The sequence below is a fragment of the Rattus norvegicus genome, chromosome 18 (assembly GCF_036323735.1).
Source record: "Rattus norvegicus strain BN/NHsdMcwi chromosome 18, GRCr8, whole genome shotgun sequence".
Lineage (NCBI taxonomy): Eukaryota > Metazoa > Chordata > Mammalia > Rodentia > Muridae > Rattus > Rattus norvegicus.
Genome location: NC_086036.1, coordinates 45,031,223 through 45,058,413, shown reverse-complemented (window position 1 = coordinate 45,058,413; position 27,191 = coordinate 45,031,223). Strand labels below are relative to the sequence as shown.

Below are 27,191 nucleotides of genomic sequence, written 5' to 3'. Positions count from 1 at the left end.
GGATAGAGGCCATTGAGGAACCCACACAGGCTCCTCTTTTCCACGTAATGGGTATTCCCCCCTTAATGGCCCCTAGAAAAAACCCAAACCCATCCTGTCTTGTTTTTGTTTCGACAGTACTGGGTCAACTCGTCCTTGTAAGTTTTTTCCCAGACCCTTTCTAGGCACGTAGCCCATTTTTGCCATCATATCCTTGACTTGCGGGGAGTAATCATTTGTCAGTCTCATGTCTAGATTTATCAAAACATCTCTGCCCCACAGCGTTACTGGAATGTCTATAACATAGGGAGTAATCTTTCCTGATCTCCCTTCTGTATCCTTCCATGTCAATTCTTTGGAGCTTATTAAAGGAGCCATTTCGTACCCTAGACCACGTAGGGCCTGAGATGATGTTTGCGTAGGCCACCTAGGTGGCCAGTCATGAGCAGAGATAATACTATGATCCGCTCCAGTGTCCAACAGGCCAAGGAATGATCGTCCCTCCACAGTCAATGTTAACATTGGACGATCACCCAGTTCCAATGAGATAAAGGCAAATCGGGAACCTGTAGATCCCAAGCCTCTGTCCCTTCTGATTCTATTTTCAGCAGGAAAGCGCTTATGCAAGCTAGGCAGAAGCAGCATTTGAGCGATTCTGTCTCCAGGGGAAATGGCAGCAATTCCCTGGGGGGGGGGGGGGCTTCCAGCACTTTTACTGTGCCTAAGTAATCAGGGTCAATTACTCCGGGCACAATCTGTAAACCTTTCAGGGCAGAGGAGGAGCGTCCCAACAATAGCCCAACTGTATCTTTAGGGAGGGGTTCTCTAAAATCTGTGTCTACAGGCTGCACTCCCATTTGGGGGGTTAGTACGAGTCTGGTGGTGGAGTGAAGGTCTAGTCCTGCGGAGCCTTTAGCGGCTCTCCTCGGTTCTTCAGGTGGCGAAGGAAAGGCCAAGACCTCTGTTTGTCCTGTCCCTGTCGGTCGCCCTGCAGAGCCCCATATATTTGAGGGCCCTGGGGACATGGGCCCCGTTGTCCGTATTTTGGTCGTGCACCACCATATCCTGTTGATAGGGGTCGGCTATCCAAGTCCTTCACAGATCGACACTCATTTGCCCTTCTTACACCGTGGACATAGTCCAGGCTGCTTGGGTCTATTGCTAATTTTCCCCCTACTCCTTTCAGGACACTGTTTTCGATAATGCCCTTTATGGCCACATTGGAAACAGGTATCTGTGGTGGCGGTTTTCCCTAATTGTACCACAGCTGCTGCTAGGCCAGCATTAGTCAATGGTCCTCCCAGTTCCTTGCAGACTTTCATCCAAATTTCTAAACCTTTATGTTTGTATGGTGTTATAGCAGTTCTACATTCTTTTGTACATTGTTCATACACTAGCTGCTTAATGAGAGGCATGGCTGTATCAGGGTCTCCGAAGATCTTGGTAGCGCCCTCTACCATGTGGGCCACAAAGTCTGAAAAAGGCTCTGTGGGCCCTTGCAGAATCTTCGTACGGTTCCCGGAGACTGCGCCCCTATTAGGCAGTGCTTTCCATGCCTTGATGGCTATTGCATTAATTTGGCTATAAACTTGTTCTGGATAACCAGTCTGGTCCAGAGAGAATCTCCCTAGACCCAATAGCATGTCAGCATCCCAATGTCTCTGAGGGTCTACTCCTGAGGCCAGATTAATGGCGGCCTGAGTATTAGCATATTCATAAAGGTAAGATTTCCAATCCAAGTATTGACCTGAGGAGAGGCAGGCTTTAGCCAGACTCCCCCAATCCCCAGGGGTGAGGCAATATCTAGCAATAGCCTCAACTTGAGCCACAACAAAAGCTGCACTGACCCCATAGTTTCTAACCGATTCTGCCAATTGCTTTATAGTCTTAAAATCAATGGGTTCATGATACCGATGCCTGTTGGCGTCCAAAAATACTGGAAAACTTAATCCCATCTCTTTCCACACCTCTGGGCAAAAGGAAGTACCTTTTGCAGGCTTCACCATGCTTTTATGTTGAGGGTTATACGGAGGTGCCGTTGGTGATTTCTTGCCTAATTGTCTGCCTCGTTGCCATGTGGCGTTAGCATGTGGCCAGTCTGGATCATATCTCTCTCTCTCATACTGAGCAGCCTCTTCCTCGAGATCAGCCTCATCATCCTCACTAAGCTCTGAATCATCTGACATTCCTAAGGTCAAGGCTTTTAAAGAGGGATATATCTTATTTGTTTCCTGGTCCTGATTATCCCCCCCTTTTTAATCTCTGCCTTCTCTCTGTTCCTTTTGTCTCCTTTTCATTTCTTCCTTCCGGACCTTTTCTCCCTCTGACATACTTTCTTGTTGCTCTGCAAGGATTTTCTGACCTGTCCTAACGACTTCCTCACATCATTTATCCTGTAAGCAGGCACAGACCATTCGCCAAAGAGGCTTTGATCCGGGCTTAAGCTTGCCCTCTGTGGCTTCTTTATCCAGATCTTTTCCCAATTTGTCCCATGCTTGCAAGGTAAGAGATCCCGATACTATAAACTATGGAGCACAACAATCGCATTCATCAAGAAAGCTCGACAGGATTTTCCTTTCAATTTTGAACTTACGCCGATTAAGGAGCTCCTGGAGAGCTGTCAGGAGTGGGCTGGAATGTGAGCTTCCCATACTCAATGAACTTATTTGCGAGCGGTTTTACGAGCAGGGTGGGCTGGCGTGTTTGTTTACACCTGACTTCATAGCCTAGCACTTGTTGGCTATTCCCAGCAAATGCACTCCCGTCCAGGACGGTGTCAATTCAAAAGAAAGCAAATCCACAACACAAAGAAGAAAAGAAACAAAATTATAAGTCCTACCCACAAAGGATCAATTGGAAACAACATTGCTGCAGACTACAGACCTTTTAGCCTCTAACCCAAGGCTTTCATCGTCTCTGCTTACCTCCAGAGAACTTTATCATCTCTTACTGGGAACTTTCTGACATCGCCGTCCTGGATCTGAAGAGTTCTGAATCCAGAGGATGTCCTTGGGTCTCCATATGGACCACCACTTGTCGAGCCCACCTCGGCCGGCAAGGAAGACACAACACGGTCGGATTCTTCTCAACAGCCTTTATTGCAGGACCACCTCTTTGCTGATACGGGGACCACGAGTGGCAAAGGCGCTCGCCTTATATACACAACAGGCTGTGGTCGTATGCTAATTATCTTTCAGGGATTGGCGGAGCACGAATCACCCCACTATCACCCCAGCTACTTGTCCTCCAGAGATTGGTGCAGCATGAACCATCCCATTAGCATGGTACCACACCGGCCAGATTGACGCCAGGTGCAAACCTGCGCATGCGCAGTACTATTGTTCACCACAGGTGGGCGCCGGATCACCTCATTATCCTACGGCCGCCCTAGCAAGGGGACAAACCTGCGCATGTGCGATAAGTTGTTTACATCCAGACGGGGCTGGATGTCGGCGCCATCTTTGTTTTACCGCGCCGCTCCCTACACATGCTGTACTAGAGGCCGTAGAACCCAGCTCATCCAGAGATATCACATGGCGGCTGGGTTCTTGTTCCTCCAAAGCATGGCAAAAGCTTCTTCTTTCCTTCCTTGTGTCTCCCTTTTCCTCCAGGGATCAGGAAATCCTGCTGGTACCTTCTGCCCAACAATTGGCCTATGGCTTGCTTTACTGTTATCTAGTCTCTGTAGGTTTAGAAGGCTCAGGGCTTGACTGAAGTTCTTACTACGTCCATTGAATCAGGCAAGAGGACCTTGTTGTATGTGTCTGATCCATATCACTCTGGAAGGGGTCCAGAGCTTATTCTCCTTTCCTTCTGCGATGCCTCGAGACATCAAACCTGGGCCTCCCCAGCGCCACCGCCACCCGATGTGCTTGTCACAGATGTGAGAAACTCGGAAGAAGGGAGCCAGGCAGCAGACCTCAGAGCTGCCTTGACTGGTATTTTAAGGAGTTGTTTGTTGGTTTTGTATTGTATAATAGCAAGTGCATGCAAAGTATGTGTGTTGTGTGTTCAGAACTGCAATGTGATTCGGGCAAGTGCTGCCAGACACACCTCAGGTTTGTTACATGTTTGATTTTGATTAATTTTTGTTCATTGCACCACCAGGACATTTGTTGTTTCCAGATTTTTTTTGTGAGTTGTCACACCCACTCCAGTAGAGTCTGTGTGACACGAAGCTCTTGTGCTTCGTTTCTATGCAGAACAGAGGCATGTGTCTAGAATGGCTTGACCTCCTAGAGGTCCTGGCCGTCTCCCTACAAAAAGATGATGACTGGGGTCTATGCTTGTGGTGGAGGTGCCTTCTGTGTTCTAGCCTTGGTGATCTTAGCAACTTTAAGCCTGTCAGCAATATCTGATTTTAAGAATATAGCAGTGTGGGAAGATGGTCATGTACCTTTAGATGTCTCAGGAACTGAAAGTTCAGAGACGGAAACGTCTCACACCATCATGATCCTGATAAACTCAACGGCTTCAATGAATTAAGTTGCTGCACCTATTAGTTCCCAGCAAATAGGAGAGAAATTAATTACAGTTACTAACAACATGACTGCTCCAGAAAAGCCTTTTCTCCCTTTTGAAAAAGTTTTGTTTAACCTGATTCAAAATAGTAACGATTCTTTTAGAAAGATCATAGACAAGTTCCAACAAGTTAAACAAACTTAGCAAGAGTTAACTATGGTTACAAAAGTTTCCTTACTAATCTGAGGGGCCATAAATATAGAGTTTAAACTTTATTATGACAAAGATAAATGATGAATGCATACCTGGTGCCCACAGAGCTGGCAGTATAATTGCAGTTTTTTAAACTATTGTTTGCAGTTGAGAACTGTTTCCTAGACTGTATGTTTAGCTTTCCTCCTTGCAAGGGACATTGGTGGGGTGATGAATAAGAGCTGGATGATTGCCAACTATGATGTACCTGTTCTAACTGCTTAAATCTATGCCAAGAAGTAAAGCTTTTTGCAGAAGCACACACCTCGAGTTTGTGTCTGTCTGTCACGCCGAATCCGTTCTCTACCTGAAATCCAAGCCTTGGTCCCTCTGCTGACACACTCCCCTGGGTGGTCTGCAGCGTGACTCACTCATTGAGATACTTTATTTCATATTGGTTAGTGTCCCATAGTTTGAGAAGCTCGGATCCAGATAATGTCTTTAGTAGGTGTCCTGGCTGGTTTTGGGTTAACTTGACACAAGTTAGAGTCATTAGAGAGGAAGGAACCTCAGTCGAGGAAAGGCCTTCATGACAATCAGCAGTAAGGCATTGTTTTCAATTAGTGATCAATGTGGGAGGGCCCAGCCCTTTGTGGATGGGGCCACCCCTAGGCTTTTTGGTTTTGGGTTCTATAAGAAAACAGTCTGAGCAAGCCAGGGGAAGCAAGCCACTAAGTAGCACTCCTCTATGGCCTCTGCATCAGCTCCTGTCTCCAGGATCCTGACCTATTTGGGTTCCTATTCTGACTTCCTTTGGTGATGAATAGCATTGTGGAGGTCTAAGCTGTATAACCCTCTTTTTTCCCCAATTTGCTTTTTGATCATGGTGTTCAGTTGTAGCAATAGAAACATGAAGACAGTAGGAGTTGAAGGAGTTGGTTGCTATAATAGCTATTCAACCAGTTTACCTGTACTCTAGTTTAGTAAAAGCATAGCACTTAAGTAGAGGTAAGATATGACAGTGCTCAGTCCTGTGTAAGTATACTGAAGGGAATTCACTTGTTTACTACTGTAAATATCACATGGCTGTAAGCACTCTTCAAGGGTTTATTGGTCATTTGTATTTCTCCTCTGAAAATCGTTTATTCACCTCATTCTGTCCATTTGCTTATTGGATGATGTATTTTTTTAATTTGATTTATTTATCGATTATAGATATTAACTCCCAGTCACATGTTTAATTGTCAAAGATTTGTTCTGTAGTTTCACTCTTAACTCTGCTTATTTTCTCTGCTGTGGAGAAGCTTTTAACTTTGTGTAGTCCAAGTCGTCAGTTCTTTGTAAAAGTAACTTTTATTTACTTTATGTCTCAGAAGCCTTCTGTTGAATAAGCTCACCCTTTCTAGTTCTTTCTGAATTCTGACTGGCTGGGTTAACTCAGTTTTTTCTGGCTTAAACTCTTCTCCAAGATGACTGACTGAAACTGGCTTCTCTCATCTTCTCACTGAATTGCTCTGCTTGGCCTCAAACTAACTCTATAGGCCATTTATTCTAATTTCCTGGCTCCTTCTTTATTCACCTGCTTCAACAGCCTCTCCTGGCCTGCACTGAACTGCATAAACTCAGGAATGAACTCAGCTCCACTGTACTGCACTCACTGTGCTGACTCCCAACCCGCTGACCTCTCATTGGACGGATTGAACTGATGAGCCCCTTCACTCTCCCTGTACTGCTCTTCAATAGCTTTTCTCCTCAGTTGGGTGTATTCTGTTTCTGACTCATTTGGTCAAATCCTTCTCTGATTTGTCATGTTGTCTGCCCCTCAATTAGGCATTGTTATTTGGGATTTAAGGTGTGCAGTAGGGAGTGTCTGTATTCCAGCTGGATCACACAGACCTAGAAGGTCTTGGATGTGATCAGGGCAGCCATGTTGCTGGATTAAAATTCCTCAAGAGTTCTTGGGCCATTTCCTGTGCTATTTGAGTTCATTACGGAGGACCCTTACATATGCTTATATTTTTCTCTAGCACTCTCATTCTTAGGTTTAATGAGAGTCTTTGATGTATTTTGCATTTAGGGACAAAGCAACAAGTTTAGTTTCATTATTTAAAATCACAGCATCCTGTTTTAGCAGGATTATTTGTGAAGAGGCTGACCTTTTTTCCCACTGTATGTTTATGTCTCTTTTGTAAAAGATTAAATGGCTATTGACCTGTAGGCTTGTCTATGGGTTCTCAATTCTGTTCTGTTGGCCGTGTCTGTTTTTGTGCTTCTACAAGGCTAGTTGTGTTATTGTCTGTGGCTTTGTAATATGGTTTGAGGCCTGTAATTTTGATAACCATCAATATTGCCTTTTCTGTTTAAGACTTATGTGGTTGGGATTGAAGAGATAGCTCAGCAGTTAAAAGCACTTGTTCTTGTGTTGGGTGCAGGTTCAATTCCCAGAACCCACATGGGGACTAAAAACTGTCTCTAACTCAGGTTCCAGAGTCCAACAGTCTCTTCTGGCCTCTGAAGGCACCATGTGGTACATAGACATAAATACAGACAACATGGGTTTGGTTTCAGCCCCTGGGACAAGGGACAGGTGCATATTTTACATAGTAAAGCAGGCATGGATGGCCTCCAGGCTCTTCCAGCATCCCTCAGTCCCTATGTGGCTTACCCTGTCCCCAACCATGAACTTTCCAGCCCAGGGGTTGGGTTGTCCTTCCCTTCCCCAGAGGCTCTTCTCTATTTAATCCAGACATTTTGGTCTGCCATGTCTCTTCTCTCCTCATCCTGTCCTCTGCACTACAGCCCTTTCTTTCTCTCCCCTCACCTCTTTTCCCCATGGTGACTCCCCTGGATTCAATCTTTGGGGCCAGTGAACTTGCCCAAGAGCAGCTTCCCAATAAACCTGCCTTTAATATATTCTAATCTGACTTGAATTGGTTCATTTCACCAGCAGAGAGATAACATATCACACATAAAATAAATTAATCTAAAACTATTGTGGCTATTTGAGTTGGTTTGTGAATCTTGGGATCTTTTGGTTTCTAGTTCAATGAAGAATGACATTGTGACTCCAATGTTAAATGTGGATATATTTACAATTGCTCTCTTTGCTTAGTTAATTACTTCCTTTATTAATATGTGGTGGCCTTAACTCATCTGGCTAATTTTGGTTCGGGTCTCTTTTACCAGATACCAGCCATGTTCTTGGCTTCTGTTCTTGATACTATTTTTAATCCTTTGCCTCTCAGTCTGTGGGTGTTTTCCCAATGGGATATGTGTTTTGGAGACATCAGACGGTTAGATCTAGGCTTTTAATCCAGGCATCCAGTTCATGTCTCTTTACTGGTAAGAGTTGAATCAATTTACATGTAAGGTTGTTACTGTGAGATGTTTGCTAAATCCTGTAATTTGTTGGTTCTTCCTTTGTTTGGCTAGGTTATTGTTTTTCATTTTCTCACTCACTAAGATTAGAGGTTTCCTAATTTATTGTTATAGATAATGGACTTACTTACTTTTGTTTTTCCTTTCTCTCCTGAAATTTATTTCTTGTCATATTAGGACCTCAGACTGCAATTTTTTTCCTGCCTCTAGTCCTTCTTTTGGGGGGGATGGGGGACTCCTGAGTTCTGTTCTTGATATGAAAAGAAAAAAGTATTGCTTCATGAACGAAAAGGGCCTGGTGACCTTGTGACTACTTTTTCTACTAATATTTTTCCACAATCTCCTAAATTAATGCCGTCTGGCCCCTACCCTTTCGCCCCTGGGCTCAAGTAAGAGGAATAAAAAGATGACCCAATGTAGCTATCCTCAGTGACAGGCAACTTCCTCTGACCCTTGACCAATCTAAGACATGGAACCTTGAGGGCGACAAGGTGATCCTATGACGGATAAGGCTGGGTTTCGAGAGGTCGATCCTAAGACAGAGGTGGCTACACCCCGTTTAAACGTATGGGCCAGTCAAATGCTCCTCTGCCCAGTTTCTTCCCCCAAAAAACACACACGTATAGCCCAGAACGGTGTGTTACAGCATAAGTTCATTCCTAGCCTTTGGGGTGCAGTCCTAACTGCAAGAGTGGCTCGCCATGGCTGAGCTGGGTACTCTGTGAGGCATGTCTGATCTCTCTCAGACCACTACTTCCACCTAATGGTTTTTTTTAAAAAAGAATAATGGGGGAGATGTAGGGAGCCGTATTGGATTTGGGCCTGGCCGTTTTGTGACTGTGTAGCTCAAAGTGGCTACGTGACTCTTGGCCACACATACTCCTCTAAGATGACTGCCATAAAGCTTCAAGATTGTGGGACAAAAGCCTCTCCCATGAATTTACGGCACAGGAAGATAACATTCACGGGATGCTTCAGCCTAAGCAAAAATCAGTTATCTCCTGAGTCAACACCTGGTGTCTCCACTGCCTGACCTCATCGTCTACCGCCTGACCTCTTTGCCTCCAGCTATCACTGCCTATATCCTCATCTCCCTCTCCTTCGTGTTTCACAAAGGTCACTCCTCCTACCTGAAAGTCTTAAAAGCTGTAACATTCACCCCAATAAACGAGTCCTTGACAACAGAACTTTTGCTTGGTCTCCTTCTTCTCTTCACCCCCATTTGACCCACAGGTAGAATGCCTTTTCTATTTTGTAAGACTACTTCAGACAAGGAGGCAATTGAGTCTTTTAAGTTAGCTAATCCATCTCTTAATTCAGCAATATCCTTATCTATGGCTTCACTAAGCTGGTTATAGTATTGATGGGAAGTAACGAGGGAAGCGATGCCCTGTTTGGGCGCTACTTGCCTCCGCCCAGCGGGGACCCAGTTATTCAGGGTCCCGAAGAGGCCTTCTACCTGTGGGTCAAATGGGGGTGAAGAGAAGAAGGAGACCAAGCAAAAGTTCTGTTGTCAAGATCTCGTTTATTGGGATGAACGTTACAGCTTTTAAGGCTTTCAGGTAGGGGGAGTGACCTTTGTGAAACACGAAGGAGAGGGAGATGAGGATATAGGCAGTGATAGCTGGAGGCAAGAGGTCAGGCGGTAGATGATGAGGTCAGGCAGTGGAGACACTGGGTGTTGACTCAGGAGATAACTGATTTTTGCTTAGGCTGAAGCATCCCGTGAATGTTATCTTCCTGTGCCGTAAATTCATGGGAGAGGCTTTTGTCCCACAATCTTGAAGCTTTATGGCAGTCATCTTAGAGGAGTATGTGTGGCCAAGAGTCACGTAGCCACTTTGAGCTACACAGTCACAAAACGGCCAGGCCCAAATCCAATACGGCTCCTTAAAATATTTATTAATATTCTTTAACGTTAATATTAACCAATTAAATTTGTCTTGTGGTGGTTCAAATCTATGGCTTTGTAAGTGCTAACAAGTGCCAGACCACTGCAGTGTGGTGTACTGCCCAGCCCAGAATCTCTGGATGCAGAAGAATTTACTTAAATCTCTTTCATAATTTTCATGTCTAAAGTATCGCCTTAATTCATTAATGGTGTTTCATGTTGAATTTATGTAGCTTTAGTAAACCTCTTTAGTTATAAAACATGGCATGGCATTGACTGGCGTATTAGGATGATGTTATATCACATTTTAAAATTCACTGGTTTTTTTTTTTCCTCTTTTTCTTTTTTAGCCGTCCCCAGAAAGTGTGCTTATGTCCATATCTGCCAGTTCGTCCACTCCAGATCTCCACCCACTTGTACATAATCCAGCATCCAGCAGAGGTGAGTTAAACAGTACCTTCAGGTGAAAGATTGAGTTCACCAGAGTAGACACGTCAGTATGGTCGTTCCTCACGGCTCCATAGTGTTCAGAAAGACCATTATTGATGATAGGTGTATTTTATATTTTGAAAGCTTTTTGTCTATTAGATGATAGTAGATGCTTGAGACAAAATGGTTCATATGATTCTATTATAGGGTGAAGATTCAGAACACCCCCCAGATTTACATGATATAAATATTCAACTTTTTGAATAAAGAACTCAGAAAAATGATTACTTTTTTCTTTTATTAGACATTTTTTAAGTTTACATTTCAAATTTTATCCCCTTTCCCAGTTTTCCCTCCAGAAACCCGCTATTCCATCCACCCTCCCCCTTCTTCTATGAGGGTGCTCCTCCACCCACCCACCCACTCCCTCCCGCCTTCCCACCCTGACATTCTCCTACACTGTGGCATTGAGTCTTGACAGGACCAAGGGTCTCTCCTCTTATTAATGCCCGACAAGGCTATCCTCTGCTACATACGCAGCTGGAGCCATGGGTCTGCCCATGTGTACTCTTTGGATGGTGGTTTAGTCCCTGGGAGCTCTGGTCGGTTGGTATTGTTGTTCTTATGGGGTTGTAAACCCCTTCAGCTCCTTCAGTCCTTTCTCTAACTCCTCCATTGGGGAGAGGGAAGACCAAAGTGTTGATGCTTCAGTCCTTTTTAGAAGGGGGAACAAAATTACAGAAAGAAATACGGAGACAAAGTGTGGAACAGAGACTGAAGAGAAATGATTACTTTTATTTTTGGTTGTGAGCCTAGCCTTTAACAGCTGAGCCATCTCTCCAGCCCAAATGATTACTTTTAAAACTTTGGTTATAGCCTTTGCTCCCTGATGTCTTTTCTTGCTAGAGTAGATACTGACTTTGGTTGGCATAGTTACAAAATGGATACAGAGGTAAAATTTTCTTTCTTTTATGTGGCTAGAACAAACACATTTACTTTGTACTGTGCCATCTGTGAAACTTTTGTGACTTTGAAAACACAGAAATATTATGAGAATATGTTTTTGTTTCAGTTCTAGGTGTGGGATATATGGGGCTGCTTCAGATTGTCCACAGCAGTTGATTTGTCTTGCGCAGGGAGTGTGGTTTTGCCAGCTGCAGATAGTTTCTGTGATAGTGTGACACGTTTGGAATTCTGAGGACTTTTTAGAGGGTATATAAATGCTTTGGCCCTATGAGGTGGGGTGGGTTGTTGGTGATTGGATGGTTGCTGTAATCTTGTACAGTTTATATTTACAGAAAACAGTAGCTTTCTGGTCACAGGGTTAAAACCTGAATTTTAGTGAATACTGTTTCCATATTATGGTACAAATACGGTATTTTTCCATAGTGGTCCTAAGGTAGTAGATAGCCTTCGAGATATAGTTTTAAAAGTTGATTTGTGGTGATTTTATATTTTGAATTTTTTTTACATGTATTTAAAAACCCACAGTGCTCAGTTTAGATGATCCATTATGTCTGTCTACTAGAGTTGTATTTTATGGATAGACCATCCAAACAGATTTCCCTATCAGCAGAGGGACTTACTGGTCTTCATTTAGTTCACTTAATATTTAGGCTTCCTATGTGTGACTTTAGCACACTACTTTGCATAAACTGATTTGACAATTTCATGGGTCTCCCATGAAAACGGGATTGGAAACCATTTGGATGAGTTCTACGAGTGAGATTTTGGGAAAGAAATGTGGTAGAGTGGATTGCATGGAAGCGATGTGATGTGTATTTCAAGTGTAGGTGTATGAATATAAAAAGTGCTTAGAAACGAGGTTATCTCAAAAGCAAGTAAAAAGGAAAGGAGCATTCTGCCAAATTGCATGATATAGACTATGTATTTAGCCATAATGAAATATCATTGTTTATTGATTTAGTTAAAATCATTATCAGATTTGAGAGTAAGCTGTAAGGTGTGAGTTCAGAATGCTCATTTGTTAGGAGAGGTCATACTTGCAAAGTTAAGAGCCAGTGTTCTAGAGCAAGACTGCCTGGGTTTCAGATGCTATTAGCTATGTATGTAGTCCACAGCCTTGTACAAGGTAATACATCTCTCTGGGCTTCAGTTTCCTCATTGCAAAGATAAGTGTAATAAAAATTCTATTTCTTTACTGGTTTGTTGAGAAAAGTAAATGGATATTATATTTATATGTTGTACTTGGAATTGTATATGCTAATGATCATTTATGGTTTATAATATATAAAATTGAAAAATCAAAATTATAACAGATATTATAGGAAATATGGAAATAATTCTCAGAAGCAAAAGCTGAGTTGAAACAATTACTTCTTGAAGGTGGTACTGGGGTGTATACATGGGAAAGATGACATTTTCAATCTTCGTGACTATTTAATTTGACATATATAAATACTTTAACACAGTGGCTATCTTCCTACCTCCATAGAGCTAATGATAGAGTTATGATAACAGGAAAGCTTGTTGTGAACAGTGGAAGCTAGGTTGCTGAGGAAAACTACTGAGAGTGGTCAGCGTTTTGCTTGGGTATTTTGAATTCTCAAAAGTGCAGCCCATTTACATGGGAGGAGAGAGGAGGCTTTCTGGGGTGGGCATGTCTTCATCAGCAATTTAGAATTGTGTAAGAAAACTACTTCCCTTTTGCAGATAAATCATGGAGACTTTTGTATTTTGGTTAGAATTTAGTTTTGTTTTGTTCCTTAAATTGTTCCATTTGGCCATTAGCAAGTGTCAAAATTAGTGACTGTTGTTTTGACATGGTCTTTGTTTTATCTTTTCAGCATTTTGCTGCTTTTTTTGGTCTAGAGGTACAGGTTATAATATGCAAGCTGACATGTTCAAAATGTAATTACTGTTGAAATAAAAAGGTTATCAATAAATTATTCAGCTTAACACAAATTTACATGCATTTATAATTTATTTAGCTTATTAAGATTTATTAATTATGTGTAATAATGGGTTTCCTTATGGCATTTGCATACATATCTACAAAGTATTTCCCCCTATAATTTATAATTCTAACCATTAGCCTATAAATATATCTAAATAAGTGTAAAAATGTTATCTCTTCTTAAACATGATTAAAACACTTGTAAAACTATATTAAGATAGAAGCCAGATGTTTCTCAGAAGTTTTCTTTCTGCAGTGCTGATGTTGACACATAGGTCCTTGCACCTGATGAGCAAGCAGTTTATCACTGAGCTCCATCAGGGAGGTGTAGAATGCTTACACAGGTAATAACTCCATGCTTTAATGTTTCACTAAAGGAAAGCAAAGTGTTGCGCACAGTCCCTCTGCTAGCAGCATGCCTTCCCCCGGACAAATGCACAGTCAAGATTGGCCGCCGCTTCAGTGAAGAGCGGTAAGTGGACTGGCTGACTGGACAGTTGGGAATGATAGTTCTTTTTTGCATAGATGTTCTTTTGGGAGGGTTAAAATGAGGCCACTGGCCATTGGATGAGAAAGCCTTCGCAGGGAATAGTGAAGAGGAACATGATGAGCTGTGCTGAGGAGACAGTATGCCAGCCACCAGAAGCTGAAGCTATGATTGGCATTTGAGTTAGTGTCTCCATTCATTTAGATGGCAGAGGGAACTTTGCCTAGGTATTCACTAGTGTAGTAAAACTTTTGTTTTTCCCACACCTAATAAAGATTTCTTAAAAATTGTTTTAGAGATATTGAACTTTCAACTGTTTGCCGGGACTCTGGTACATTAATATTATATCCAGGGGCTGAAGCTACTAATTTGGAAGAATTTATATTAGACGCTCCTGTTTATCCTTCCACAATCATCCTCATTGATGGTACATGGAGCCAGGCTAAGGACATTTTCTATAAGAATTCCTTGTTCCGACTTCCCAAACAGGTAAACTAACTACTTTAACAAACAATAAGTAGTATTGTATAATTACGTACTATTTAGGCTTTTGGTGAAAACACTGTACTTTAATATATGAATTAAGAGGTATTCATGTATATGAGTATAATGAATATATACATTTAGAAATGCCTATGTTATAGGTGAGTATATATGCTTACATTTGTATATAGAAAAATTTTAATTGTATTATCTCTCTTTATGTGTATAAATGATTTTGTTAAGAAATATTATATTTAGATGGACAGTGTGAGCACACACCTTTAATCCCAGGACTTGGGAGGCAAAGGCGGCAAAGGCAGATGGGTCTCTGAATTCCTGTCAACCCTGGTCTATAGCATGAGTTCCAGGACAGCCAGGACTACACAGAGAAACTCTGTGTCAGCGGGGCAGGGGCAGAACTAATAAGAACTATTATCAGTAGTTATGATTAAACTTTTAATTAGTAATTAAAAGTAATGATTAAACTTTTTGCAAGGTACTTTTGGGATCGTCATTATTATCATCATATAGTTTATTTTTTTTTACTTTTCAAAATCTTTTTTAAGATTTAGTGTGTGTTTGTTTCAGATTTGACATAATTTGTTATAATCAGAGGTTTTGAAATATTGGATTATGTTTGTGTTGCTGGAGTGAACTCTCCTGACTGTTGATATTCTGTGTGCAACTGGAGCTTGTATTCTGTGTAATGTACTGAACTGTAAGGCACATGTGCACATGTTTCCGTACTTATACCTGGCAAGTTTGGGAAACAAGGATATTCCAACTTCACAGTGTAAATTGAAGAAATATTTCTCTATGGCCTAGAATAGTTACCTGTAGAATTAGATCCTTCATAAAAATGAGATGGAATGAATTGGTAAAGCTGTCTGCTCTGGCCACTTTAAAGAAAGGTAGCTTTTAAATCCCTCAGACTCTTTACTCTTTAAAGTGTGGACACTTTCCTCTTCTGGTTACATTTAGCCGTTCTATATTTCTTTAGGGGATCCTTTCTTACAAGTGAGAAGTAATACAAACTGTTAAACAGTTAACTTGTCCTGAATGTGTTCTTTCTTGTTTCTAATAATGCACACTCAGATCCCCCACAGACACACAGAGACACACCCATGTGTATACGCAGACACACACACTCTCTCTTTACACCTCACAAAGTTCTCTACTTTATGAGCTTTTTAAAGCTTTTATATTGTTTACAGTTGCTGTTATATTTTGTTTTCACTTCACTAATTTTATCTTGATCAATTATTCAGTTGTATTTTAATTGACATAATACTTGCATATGTTTATGGAGTGATTCTCTGGGGCAGGTATATACTGCTTAATGATAAACTAGTGTACTGAGTGTCATAACCTTGAGTATTCATTTTTCTTTTGTACTGAGAACATTTTCTTAACTGTGATTGTTTCTTCATTGTAAGAATATTTATATTTATTTTTCCAGCTATTTTGAAGATTTTCTGTTGTCTAGAGCCACTGTACTGTGTGACCAAGCATAAGCACCTCCTCCCTTCTCACTGCAACTCCCTGTGATGGCCTGTCAATCCCTCCCTCTCTTCTTTCCCTCCTCTCCTCTCCCCTCCCCTCTCCTCCTCTCCCCTCTCCTCTTTTCTTTGCCATCTCCCTCTGCAGCCTTTGCCCATTATTTTACCTCAGTTCTGTGAAAGCTCTGTTAGATTTCACAGGAGTCTGATTGTACAGCACTTTTCTTTCTGTGCCTGGCTGTGTAACCCAGGATGATGTTTCATGGTTTATCCATGGTACTGTAGATTGCAGGGCTTCATTCTGTGTGACTGACTCATACCTCACCAGACATGAGTGAAATTATCTTTCTTCTTCCTCCCTGTACAATGTTTTTTCGGAGAGTTTTCTCTATGGTGGGTTGCCTGACACAAAGTCCTTAAATTTGGCTCGTGGTTATTTGCATTCTGAGGTTGGAATATTTCACTTCATGCTTTTCTGGCTTTGAAGTGTTGCTGATGTAAGGTCTGGCTATTGTGGTGTTCCTGCCTCTGCATGTGAGTTGATGACTGTTTGATTCTACTTTTAGTGTTGTTTCTTTGTACTGTTGACATTTTGGCTATGATATATTATGGAAAGATTATGTCAATTTGTGGTTCTTCTCCCATGTTTTTTTTTTTTTTTTTTTTTTTTATTAACTTGAGTATTTCTTATATACATTTCAAGTGTTATTCCCTTTCCCGGTTTCCGGGCAAACATCCCCCTCCCCCCTCCCTTTCCTTATGGGTGTTCCCCTCCCAACCCTCCCCCCATTGCCGCCCTCCCCCCATAGTCTAGTTCACTGGGGGTTCAGTCTTAGCAGGACCCAGGGCTTCCCCTTCCACTGGTGCTCTTACTAGGATATTCATTGCTACCTATGGGGTCAGAGTCCAGGGTCAGTCCATGTATAGTCTTTAGGTAGTGGCTTAGTCCCTGGAAGCTCTGGTTGCTTGACATTGTTGTACTTTTGGGGTCTCGAGCCCCTTCAATCTCTTCCAGTTCTTTCTCTGATTCCTTCAACGGGGGCCTATTCTCAGTTCAGTGGTTTGCTGCTGGCATTCGCCTCTGTATTTGCTGTATTCTGGCTGTGTCTCTCAGGAGCGATCTACATCCGGTTCCTGTAGGCCTGCACTTCTTTGCTTCGTCCATCTTCTCTAATTGGGTGACTGTATATGTATGGGTCATATGTGGGGCAGGCTCTGAATGGGTGTTCCTTCTGTGTCTGTTTTAATCTTTGCCTCTCCCTTCCCTGCCAAGGGTATTCTTTTTCCTCATTTAAAGAAGGAGTGAAGCATTCACATTTTGATCATCTGTCTTGAGTTTCGTTTGTTCTAGGGATCTAGGGTAATTCAAGCATTTGGGCTAATAGCCACTTATCAATGAGTGCATACCATGTATGTCTTTCTGTGAATGGGTTAGCTCACTCAGGATGATATTTTCCAGTTCCAACCATTTGCCTACGAATTTCATAAACTCGTTGTTTTTGATAGCTGAGTAATATTCCATTGTGTAGATGTACCACATTTCTGTATCCATTCCTCTGTTGAAGGGCATCTGGGTTCTTTCCAGTTTCTGTCTATTATAAATAAGGCTGCGATGAACATAGTGGAGCACGTGTCTCTTTTGTATGTTGAGGAATCTTTTGGGTATATGCCCAAGAGAGGTATAGCTGGATCCTCAGGCAGTTCAATGTCCAATTTTCTGAGGAACCTCCAGACTGATTTCCAGAATGGATTTACCAGTTTGCAATCCCACCAACAATGGAGGAGTGTTCCTCTTTCTCCAAATCCTCGCCAGCATCTGCTGTCACCTGAGTTTTTGATCTTAGCCATTCTCACTGGTGTGAGGTGAAATCTCAGGGTTGTTTTGATTTGCATTTCCCTTATGACTAAAGATGTTGAACATTTCTTTAGGTGTTTCTCAGCCATTCGGCATTCCTCAGCTGTGAATTCTTTGTTTAGCTCTGAACCCCATTTTTTAATAGGGTTATTTGTTTCCCTGCGGTCTAACTTCTTGAGTTCTTTGTATATTTTGGATATAAGGCCTCTATCTGTTGTAGGATTGGTAAAGATCTTTTCCCAATCTGTTGGTTGCCGTTTTGTCCTAACCACAGTGTCCTTTGCCTTACAGAAGCTTTGCAGTTTTATGAGATCCCAATTGTCGATTCTTGATCTTAGAGCGTAAGCCATTGGTGTTTTGTTCAGGAAATTTTTTCCAGTGCCCATGTGTTCCAGATGCTTCCCTAGTTTTTCTTCTATTAGTTTGAGTGTGTCTGGTTTGATGTGGAGGTCCTTGATCCACTTGGACTTAAGCTTTGTACAGGGTGATAAGGATGGATCGATCTGCATTCTTCTACATGTTGCCCTCCAGTTGAACCAGCACCATTTGCTGAAAATGCTATCTTTTTTCCAGTGGATGGTTTTGGCTCCTTTGTCAAAAATCAAGTGCCCATAGGTGTGTGGGTTCATTTCTGGGTCATCAATTCTATTCCATTGGTCTATCTGTCTGTCTCTGTACCAATACCATGCAGTTTTTATCACTATTGCTCTGTAATACTGCTTGAGTTCAGGGATAGTGATTCCCCCTGAAGTCCTTTTATTGTTGAGGATAGCTTTAGCTATCCTGGGTTTTTTGTTATTCCAGATGAATTTGCAAATTGTTCTGTCTAACTCTTTGAAGAATTGGATTGGTATTTTGATGGGGATTGCATTGAATCTGTAGATCGCTTTTGGTAAAATGGCCATTTTTACTATATTAATCCTGCCAATCCATGAGCATGGGAGATCTTTCCATCTTCTGAGGTCTTCTTCAATTTCTTTCCTCAGTGTCTTGAAGTTCTTATTGTTCAGATCGTTTACTTGCTTGGTTAAAGTCACACCGAGGTACTTTATATTATTTGGGTCTATTATGAAGGGTGTCGTTTCCCTAATTTCTTTCTCGGCTTGTTTCTCTTTTGTATAGAGGAAGGCAACTGATTTATTTGAGTTAATTTTATACCCAGCCAGTTTGCTGAAGTTGTTTATCAGCTTTAGTAGTTCTCTGGTGGAACTTTTGGGATCACTTAAATATACTATCATGTCATCTGCAAATAGTGATATTTTGACCTCTTCTTTTCCGATCTGTATCCCCTTGATCTCCTTTTGTTGTCTGATTGCTCTGGCTAGAACTTCAAGAACTATATTGAATAAGTAGGGAGAGAGTGGGCAGCCTTGTCTAGTCCCGGATTTTAGTGGGATTGCTCCAAGTTTCTCTCCATTTAGTTTAATGTTAGCAACTGGTTTGCTGTATATGGCTTTTACTATGTTTAGGTATGGGCCTTGAATTCCTATTCTTTCCAGGACTTTTATCATGAAGGGGTGTTGAATTTTGTCAAATGCTTTCTCAGCCTCTAATGAAATGATCATGTGGTTCTGTTCTTTCAGTTTGTTTATATAATGGATCACGTTGATGGTTTTCCGTATATTAAACCATCCCTGCATGCCTGGGATGAAGCCTACTTGATCATGGTGGATGATTGTTTTGATGTGCTCTTGGATTCGGTTTGCCAGAATTTTATTGAGTATTTTTGCGTCGATATTCATAAGGGAAATTGGTCTGAAGTTCTCTTTCTTTGTTGTGTCTTTGTGTGGTTTAGGTATAAGAGTAATTGTGGTTTCGTAGAAGGAATTCGGTAGTGCTCCATCTGTTTCAATTTTGTGGAATAGTTTGGATAATATTGGTATGAGGTCTTCTATGAAGGTCTGATAGAATTCTGCACTAAACCCGTCTGGACCTGGGCTCTTTTTGGTTGGGAGACCTTTAATGACTGCTTCTATTTCCTTAGGAGTTATGGGGTTGTTTAACTGGTTTATCTGTTCCTGGTTTAACTTCGATACCTGGAATCTGTCTAGGAAATTGTCCATTTCCTGAAGATTTTCAAGTTTTGTTGAATATACGTTTTTATAGTAAGATCTGATGATTTTTTGAATTTCCTCTGAATCTGTAGTTATGTCTCCCTTTTCATTTCTGATTTTGTTAATTTGGACGCACTCTCTGTGTCCTCTCCTTAGTCTGGCTAAGGGTTTATCTATCTTGTTGATTTTCTCAAAGAACCAGCTTTTGGTTCTGTTGATTCTTTCTATGGTCCTTTTTGTTTCTACTTGGTTGATTTCAGCTCTCAGTTTGATTATTTCCTGCCTTCTACTCCTCCTGGGTGTATTTGCTTCTTTTTGTTCTAGAGCTTTTAGGTGTCCTGTCAAGCTGCTGACATATGCTCTTTCCTGTTTCTTTCTGCAGGCACTCAGCGCTATGAGTTTTCCTCTTAGCACAGCTTTCATTGTGTCCCATAAGTTTGGGTATGTTGTACCTTCATTTTCATTAAATTCTAAAAAGTTTTTAATTTCTTTCTTTATTTCTTCCTTGACTGGGTTATCACTGAGTAGAGCGTTGTTCAATTTCCACGTATATGTGGGCATTCTTCCCTTATTGTTATTGAAGACCAGTTTTAGGCCGTGGTGGTCCGATAGCTCGCATGGTATTATTTCTATCTTTCTGTACCTGTTGAGGCCCGTTTTTTGACCAATTATATGGTCAATTTTGGAGAAAGTGCCATGAGGAGCTGAGAAGAAGGTATATCCTTTTGCTTTAGGATAGAATGTTTTATAAATATCCGTTAAGTCCATTTGGCTCATGACTTCTCTTAGTCTGTTGACATCGATGTTTAATTTCTGTTTCCATGATCTGTCCATTGATGAGAGTGGGGTGTTGAAATCTCCCACTATTATTGTGTGAGGTGCAATGTGTGTTTTGAGCTTTAGTAAGGTTTCTTTTACGTATGTAGGTGCCCTTGTATTTGGGGCATAGATATTTAGGATTGAGAGTTCATCTTGGTGGATTTTTCCTTTGATGAATATGAAGTGTCCTTCCTTATCTTTTTTGATGACTTTTAGTTGGAAATTGATTTTATTTGATATTAGAATGGCTACTCCAGCTTGCTTCTTCTGACCATTTGCTTAGAAAATTGTTTTCCAGCCTTTCACTCTGAGGTAGTGTCTGTCTTTGTCTCTGAGGTGTGTTCCCTGTAGGCAGCAGAATGCAGGGTCCTCGTTGCATATCCAGTTTGTTAATCTATGTCTTTTTATTGGGGAGTTGAGGCCATTGATGTTGAGGGATATTAAGGAATAGTGATTATTGCTTCCTGTTATATTCATATTTGGATGTGAGGTTATGTTTGTGTGCTATTCTTCTCTTTCTTTTGTTGCCAAGACGATTAGTTTCTTGCTTCTTCTAGGGTATAGCTTGCCTCCTTATGTTGGGCTTTACCATTTATTATCCTTTAGTGCTGGATTTGTAGAAAGATATTTTGTAAATTTGATTTTGTCATGGAATATCTTGGTTTTTCCATCTATGTTAATTGAGAGTTTTGCTGGATACAGTAACCTGGGCTGGCACTTGTGTTCTCTTAGGGTCTGTATGACATCTGTCCAGGATCTTGTGGCTTTCATAGTTTCTGGCGAAAAGTCTGGTGTGATTCTGATAGGTCTGCCTTTATATGTTACTTGACCTCTTTCCCTTACTGCTTTTAATATTCTTTCCTTATTTTGTGCGTTTGGTGTTTTGACTATTATGTGACGGGAGGTGTTTCTTTTCTGGTCCAATCTATTTGGATTTCTGTAGGCTTCTTGTATGCCTATGGGTATCTCTTTTTTTAGGTTAGGGAAGTTTTCTTCTATGATTTTGTTGAAGATATTTACTGGTCCTTTGAGCTGGGAGTCTTCACTCTCTTCTATACCTATTATCCTTAGGTTTGATCTTCTCATTGAGTCCTGGATTTCCTGTATGTTTTGGACCAGTAGCTTTTTCTGCTTTACATTATCTTTGACAGTTGAGTCAATGATTTCTATGGAATCTTCTGCTCCTGAGATTCTCTCTTCCATCTCTTAAATTCTGTTGGTGAAGCTCGTATCTACAGCTCCTGGTCTCTTCTTTTGGTTTTCTATATCCAGGGTTGTTTCCATGTGTTCTTTCTTGATTGCTTCTATTTCCATTTTTTAATTCCTTCAACTGTTTGATTGTGTTTTCCTGGAATTCTTTCAGGGATTTTTGCGATTCCTCACTGTAGGCTTCTACTTGTTCTCTAAGGGAGTTCTTCATGTCTTTCTTGAAGTCCTCCACCATCATGATCAAATATGATTTTTAAACTAGATCTTGCTTTTCTATTGTGTTTGGATTTTCCGTGTTTGCTTTGGTGGGAGACTTGGGCTCCGATGATGCCATGTAGTCTTGGTTTCTGTTGCTTGGGTTCCTGCGCTTGCCTTTTGCCATCAGATTATCTCTAGTGTTACTTTCTTCTGCTATTTCTGACAGTGGCTAGACTGTCCTATAAGCCTGTGTTTCAGGAGTGCTTTAGACCTGTTTTCCTGTTTTCTTTCAGCCAGTTATGGGGGACAGAGTGTTCTGCTTTCGGGCGTGTAGTTTTTCCTATCTACAGGTCTTAAACTGTTCCTGTGGGCCTGTGTCTGGAGTTCACCAGGCAGCTCACTTGCAGCAGAAAAGTTGGTCTTACCTGTGGTCCCGAGGCTCAAGTTTGCTGGTGGGGTGTTTTCCTCTGCCTTCAGAGATGTGTGCAGAGTGCAGTCTCTTCTGGTTTCCCAGTCACGTCTGCCTCTCTGTAGGTTTAGCTCTCCTTCCCACGGGATTTGGGTGCAGAGAACTGTTTATCCGGTCTGTCCTTTCAGGTTCCGGCTGTGTCTCAGGCGCAGGGGTCCTGTGGCTCCTGGGCCCTCCCCCACGGGAACCCAGAAGCCGTATACAGTTTCCTCTTGGGCCAGGGATGTGGGCAGGGTGGGCAGTGTTGGTGGTCTCTTCCGCTCTGCAGCCTCAGGAGTGCCCACCTTACCAGGCGGTGAGGTCTGTCTCTCACGGGGTCTGGGAGCAGAGAGCTGCTGCGGGCCGGGATCTGCTGGTTTGGGACTCCCGGTAAAACCAATCCCATAAATTCTTAGGTCTGGACTCTTGAGTATATCTCAGTCTTCCTGTACATATTGGTTGTTTTAAGTAATATTGCTCATATATGTATTAGTTTTACTGCTGTGAACAGACACCATGACCAAGGCAACTCTTAATAAAGGGAGTGGCCTACAGATTCAGAGGTTCAGTCCATTATCATCAGTGTGGGATCATAGCAGTACCCAGGTAGGCATGGTGCAGGAGGAGCTGACAGCTCTACATCTTCATCTGAAGACTGGCTCCTGCATGGTTAGGAGGGAAGATCTCATTGCCCACCTCCACAGTGACGCACTTCCTCCACCAAGGCCACACCTACTCCACCAAGGCCACACCTCCTAATAGTGCTGCTCCCTAGGCCAAGCATATTCAAATCTCCACATGTTTGTTTGTTTGTGTGTGTGTGTGTGTGTGTGTGTGTGTGTGTGTGTGTATGTATGTATGTATACATATGCATATATATATGATTGTATTATTTTTCCGTTCTTGAAATTCATTCTGTTGCATAGTGTTGTCTATTGATGATGCTTTCTGATGTAATTTTTATTTGATTAATCATTTCTTCCATTTCCAGCATTTTTGTTGGGTCTTTTTCATAGTTTCAGTTTCCTCAGTTGAACTTTTCTTACACATTTTGGTCTTTTGGCTCCAATTTACTATTTCGTTCATTTTGAAGATTGTCTTGTCAAAGTTTCTGATGGATTTCTTTAGTTTGTGTGTTTGTTTGTTTGATCGTTCAGTATAGTTACTGATTTTTTTTAAGTAGGACTATAAATTCTTTATTAGTATTCCAGCTATTTCAGCAGTTCCTGCCTTCTTTTATGAGGGCACTGGGAGGTCCAGGATGGGCTGTGGTATACAGTTGTATTATCCTTTTTGTGGAGTTTTGCACGTCTGTAGAATGAGTTTATTTTGTAGTTTTAATTTTTTCTTCTTTCGCTCTTTAGCTGTTTGTTTTCTGTGAGTTCTAGAGAGAGGGGTACCCTAACTCACGTTTGTTTCCAGGCTGTTTATGGTGGGGAGACAGTGTTATGGCTCACTTTCCATCGGCAGACTTTGGTTTGTACAGCTGTAGGAGAACCTTTTCATTACACTTGTTGTGGTCAGAGATAGCAGCTTCATTATTAGTTAAAGTCTGATTATAGATTTATTTTAGAGCTGGGTATATTAGTATTTGAGTAGCAAGGTATGGGAGAAATAGGGAAAGAAGAGAGAGGATACTGTGTATCTGAGAAGCTGTGTGTATGGCTGAGGGTATGACAGGGACTAAGGGGACTATTATAGATGTAGAAGAGAAGGTGGGTGGTTGAGAAAAATGACAAGAGCTATTAAGGACAATTCTGGTAAGATAAAAAACTTAGTGGGTTAACAACTAATACACAAGTTTGTAAGTATAATTGCATAAGAAATAATAATGGGAGAAAATAAACTACTAATGTTAGAGAAAAAGACAAAAGCAAAAATAAAGATACAACTAACTAAAATAAAAAAATGACAAAGAATGAAAACATACAAATAAACCAACCATCCAACCAGCTGAAAAACCCACCAGACAAATTGGAAGAAAAGCCAGTCATGGTGGCATACATCTCCCTCCAACCCTTCAGGAACAGTTCCCAAACAGCTGAGGAATGAGTGACTGACTCAGTGAAGTTTTTATTAAATCCGCAGAAGTAAAGACCATTTTCTGAGGAGGGACTGAGGGATGGGGCCAGCAAGAACAGGTAGTCAGGCTACCAAAGGAAGGACAGGGTATGGGTTGAAAATACAGAAACCAGTGCTGGACTGGGCTGACCACAAGAGCCCCAGCTTCAGGGTCCATCACCAGGACCAGACAGCTTCTGAGAACTTAGGCCAGCACTGGGAAGGTTCAGTGGTGGTGGTTCTACCAGCACAGCAGAAAGTTTGGTGTCACCAAAGGCATCATTCATGTGTCTCAAGCACTGCAGGCCGATGATGGACTGAACATCTGCCTTGTCCTCAGTCAGCTTATTGAACTCTTTGAACATGTGGCCCACATCCTGGGCAAACTCCTGGGGGGAGCTATAAGGAGGTGACAGCTTCTCTTGGAGACAAGCACGAATCAAGGTCAGGTCTAGGGTACCACCAGGCTGCTCCATGGAGAATGTAGAGTTGGTAGCCAGCTGATGCAAGGGGCCGCACGGTTCATGGCAGAAAAAGGCCAGCAGAACACGTTCACATTTCCGCTGGTTGGCTGATGAGAGTTTAGCTACCATACCAGTGCTATCTGCTCCATCCAGGCTAAGGCTTCCATCTTCCTCCTTTAGGTCAGGGAGCACGTGGCAGAGTGAGCAACTCTATTCCTCCCCTGGAACATCCTGCAGGAAAGGGAGGTGACAATCCAGGTGGAAGCAAAACTCGCACTGGTTGCACATGACCAGGTCACCTTGCTTCTGGCAGACACGGCAGATAGTGTCACTGTCATCCAGGATACCTGGCCTACTTACTGGGGCTGAGGTAACCTCAGGAGCTACCATCTCCAAGCCTGAGCTGGTACTGCCACTAGGTGAAGTTAGACGAGGTCTCTGAGCACCAGGGCCTTCAGTCAGAGCCATCAACACAGGCTTGGTTTCAGGCCCCTCAGGGGCACAGGAGGGGCTCCAATAGCAGCTTCTGTCTCCTTCCTTGACTATGGCCATGCCAGGCAGGGGTGGGGCACGAGGGGCTCTTAGTGGCACAGACCCAGCCTGGCCAGCGGCTGCTGTAGCAGCACCACGTTCAATAACAATCAGATTGTAGTCCTCAGTGGTGCTTCCAGGGAAGACCTGGAAGACTGGTGGCTGGCTATCAGAGGTGAGATCCAGATCTAGGCGTTCAAGGCTCACACGTGGCACCTTCCTCATGAGGCCACTTACTTCTCCCTCACCAGAGTGGGACCGCTTCATGCCTCATACATGTGGCTCTGCACTTGAGTATGGATCATCTGACCCAAAGCCATAGCCCTCTTGTCCTTCCATGGGCTGGCTACTGCCAGAACCTTGCTTGCTTAGGGGGCCTGGGGCTCTTGGAGGAGCCATGGGCCCAGGATCCGTGGAGTTTGTACCAGGACGCTTAGCCACAATCTTTCCAAAGGCTTCAGCACTCTTGGTCCAGGTATTGAGATCCCACTGAAACTTCATCTCACCATGAGGCTCCACAGGATCCACAATCATTTTGAGGGCTTGATGCAGCAGGAAATAAATCAGCTTCTTAGAAAGCAAGAGGGCTGTATTGTTATTACTCTCCAAAGCCCAAGAGGCAAAGTGCAAAATGTGTTCCTGGTGCTTCTGGATTTTGGTCATGGTCCAGTGCTGGCACTCCAGATGTTCCTGCTGACCCTCAGTCACCTTCTGGGCATCATTGACCAGAACTCCCCTTGCTTATTCATCTCCTTCATGATCTGCAGAATGGCCATCTTGACATCAACCTCCACTCGCTTCTGCACATCAGACACCTGGCGGATGGAGCTTCGAACCTCCTTGGTGTTTTTCTGCAGTGTGGCATGTTTGTCCCCAAGACGATTCACCAGTGAAGCCAAGAGTTTATGTTGGTTCCTCACTGCATCTTCCAAGTTCTTGTGAGCACTGAGTTGGCAGTCCCGGCAAGTGAGCATGTCACAGCTCTCACAGAACAGCATAAGGGGTTCATGCTTGTGCACATTACAATAGACTGTTCTTTCTCTATCCCGAGTCCTAGCAGGACCCATGGAGCGCACAGTGTGATCCTTGGTGTATTTCACCCGCTGGTGAGCCTCCACACAGGTCTCACACAGTGGTTCAGAGCACTCCACATAATAGCTAGTGGCTGGGGCATTATCTTCACAGCTAGTGCAGTACTGGTTAGCATCCTGGGAATCAGAAGAGGCCTTACTGCCACTATCACACATAAAACAATTCTCCACGATGTCTTTGGAGTAGCACTGTTGTTTGCACACTGGACAATCCACTATAGCGCCGTCGCCCGCCGAGCCGCCATCCCTTGAATTATTAGCTGCAAGCGGGTGTAGCGGGGCCAAGGCAGGCACTACAGGTCAAATGCAGGCAGGGCAGCAGCCGAGGATCCTGCTCAGGGGTGGCACGCATCTTTAATCCTAGCACTCGAGGTAGGGTAGGAGAACCTCCTTTGTGCAGTCAGTACCGCCCTCATCTACATGGCAAGTCTCTGGCCATCCAGTTAGCCTTGTCCTGAAAGAGCAAAACTCATGCTAGCTAGTTTTATGTCAACTGCATACAACCTATAGTCATCCTGAGAGGATGGAACACTTAGAATTCCTCCAGACCAGGCTGTACTGTAAGCAGACAAACCTGTCGGCACTTTAGTACTTACTGACTGACGAGAGAGGGTCAGTCTACTGTGGGTGGTACTGCTCTTGGGCTGGTGGTCTTAGGTTCTATAAGGAAGCAGACTGAGCAAGCAAGCTGTGATGAACAAGCCAGTAAGCAGCACTCCTCCATGGCCTCTGCATCAGCTCCTGC

At 42.6% G+C, this 27,191-nt stretch overlaps 1 protein-coding gene and 1 pseudogene across 4 annotated transcripts in view; one reads left to right on the top strand and one right to left on the bottom strand.

Annotated features, from left to right (window-relative positions):
- Dtwd2 (DTW domain containing 2) overlaps positions 1-27,191 on the top strand; it is an 85,354-nt gene that overhangs the window by 30,182 nt on the left and 27,981 nt on the right. For 2 of the 4 annotated variants that reach the window (XM_006251008.4, NM_001108431.1), the window contains exons 2-4: positions 10,252-10,342; positions 13,625-13,719; positions 14,031-14,223. In XM_006251008.4, coding sequence (XP_006251070.1) covers positions 10,252-10,342; positions 13,625-13,719; positions 14,031-14,223 — 379 coding nt within the window. The remainder of the gene's footprint in view (positions 1-10,251; positions 10,343-13,624; positions 13,720-14,030; positions 14,224-27,191) is intronic. The other 2 variants (XR_005496050.1, XM_039096969.2) reach the window with 1 other exon arrangement.
- LOC103694209 (transcription intermediary factor 1-beta pseudogene) lies at positions 23,890-26,798 on the bottom strand (annotated as a pseudogene).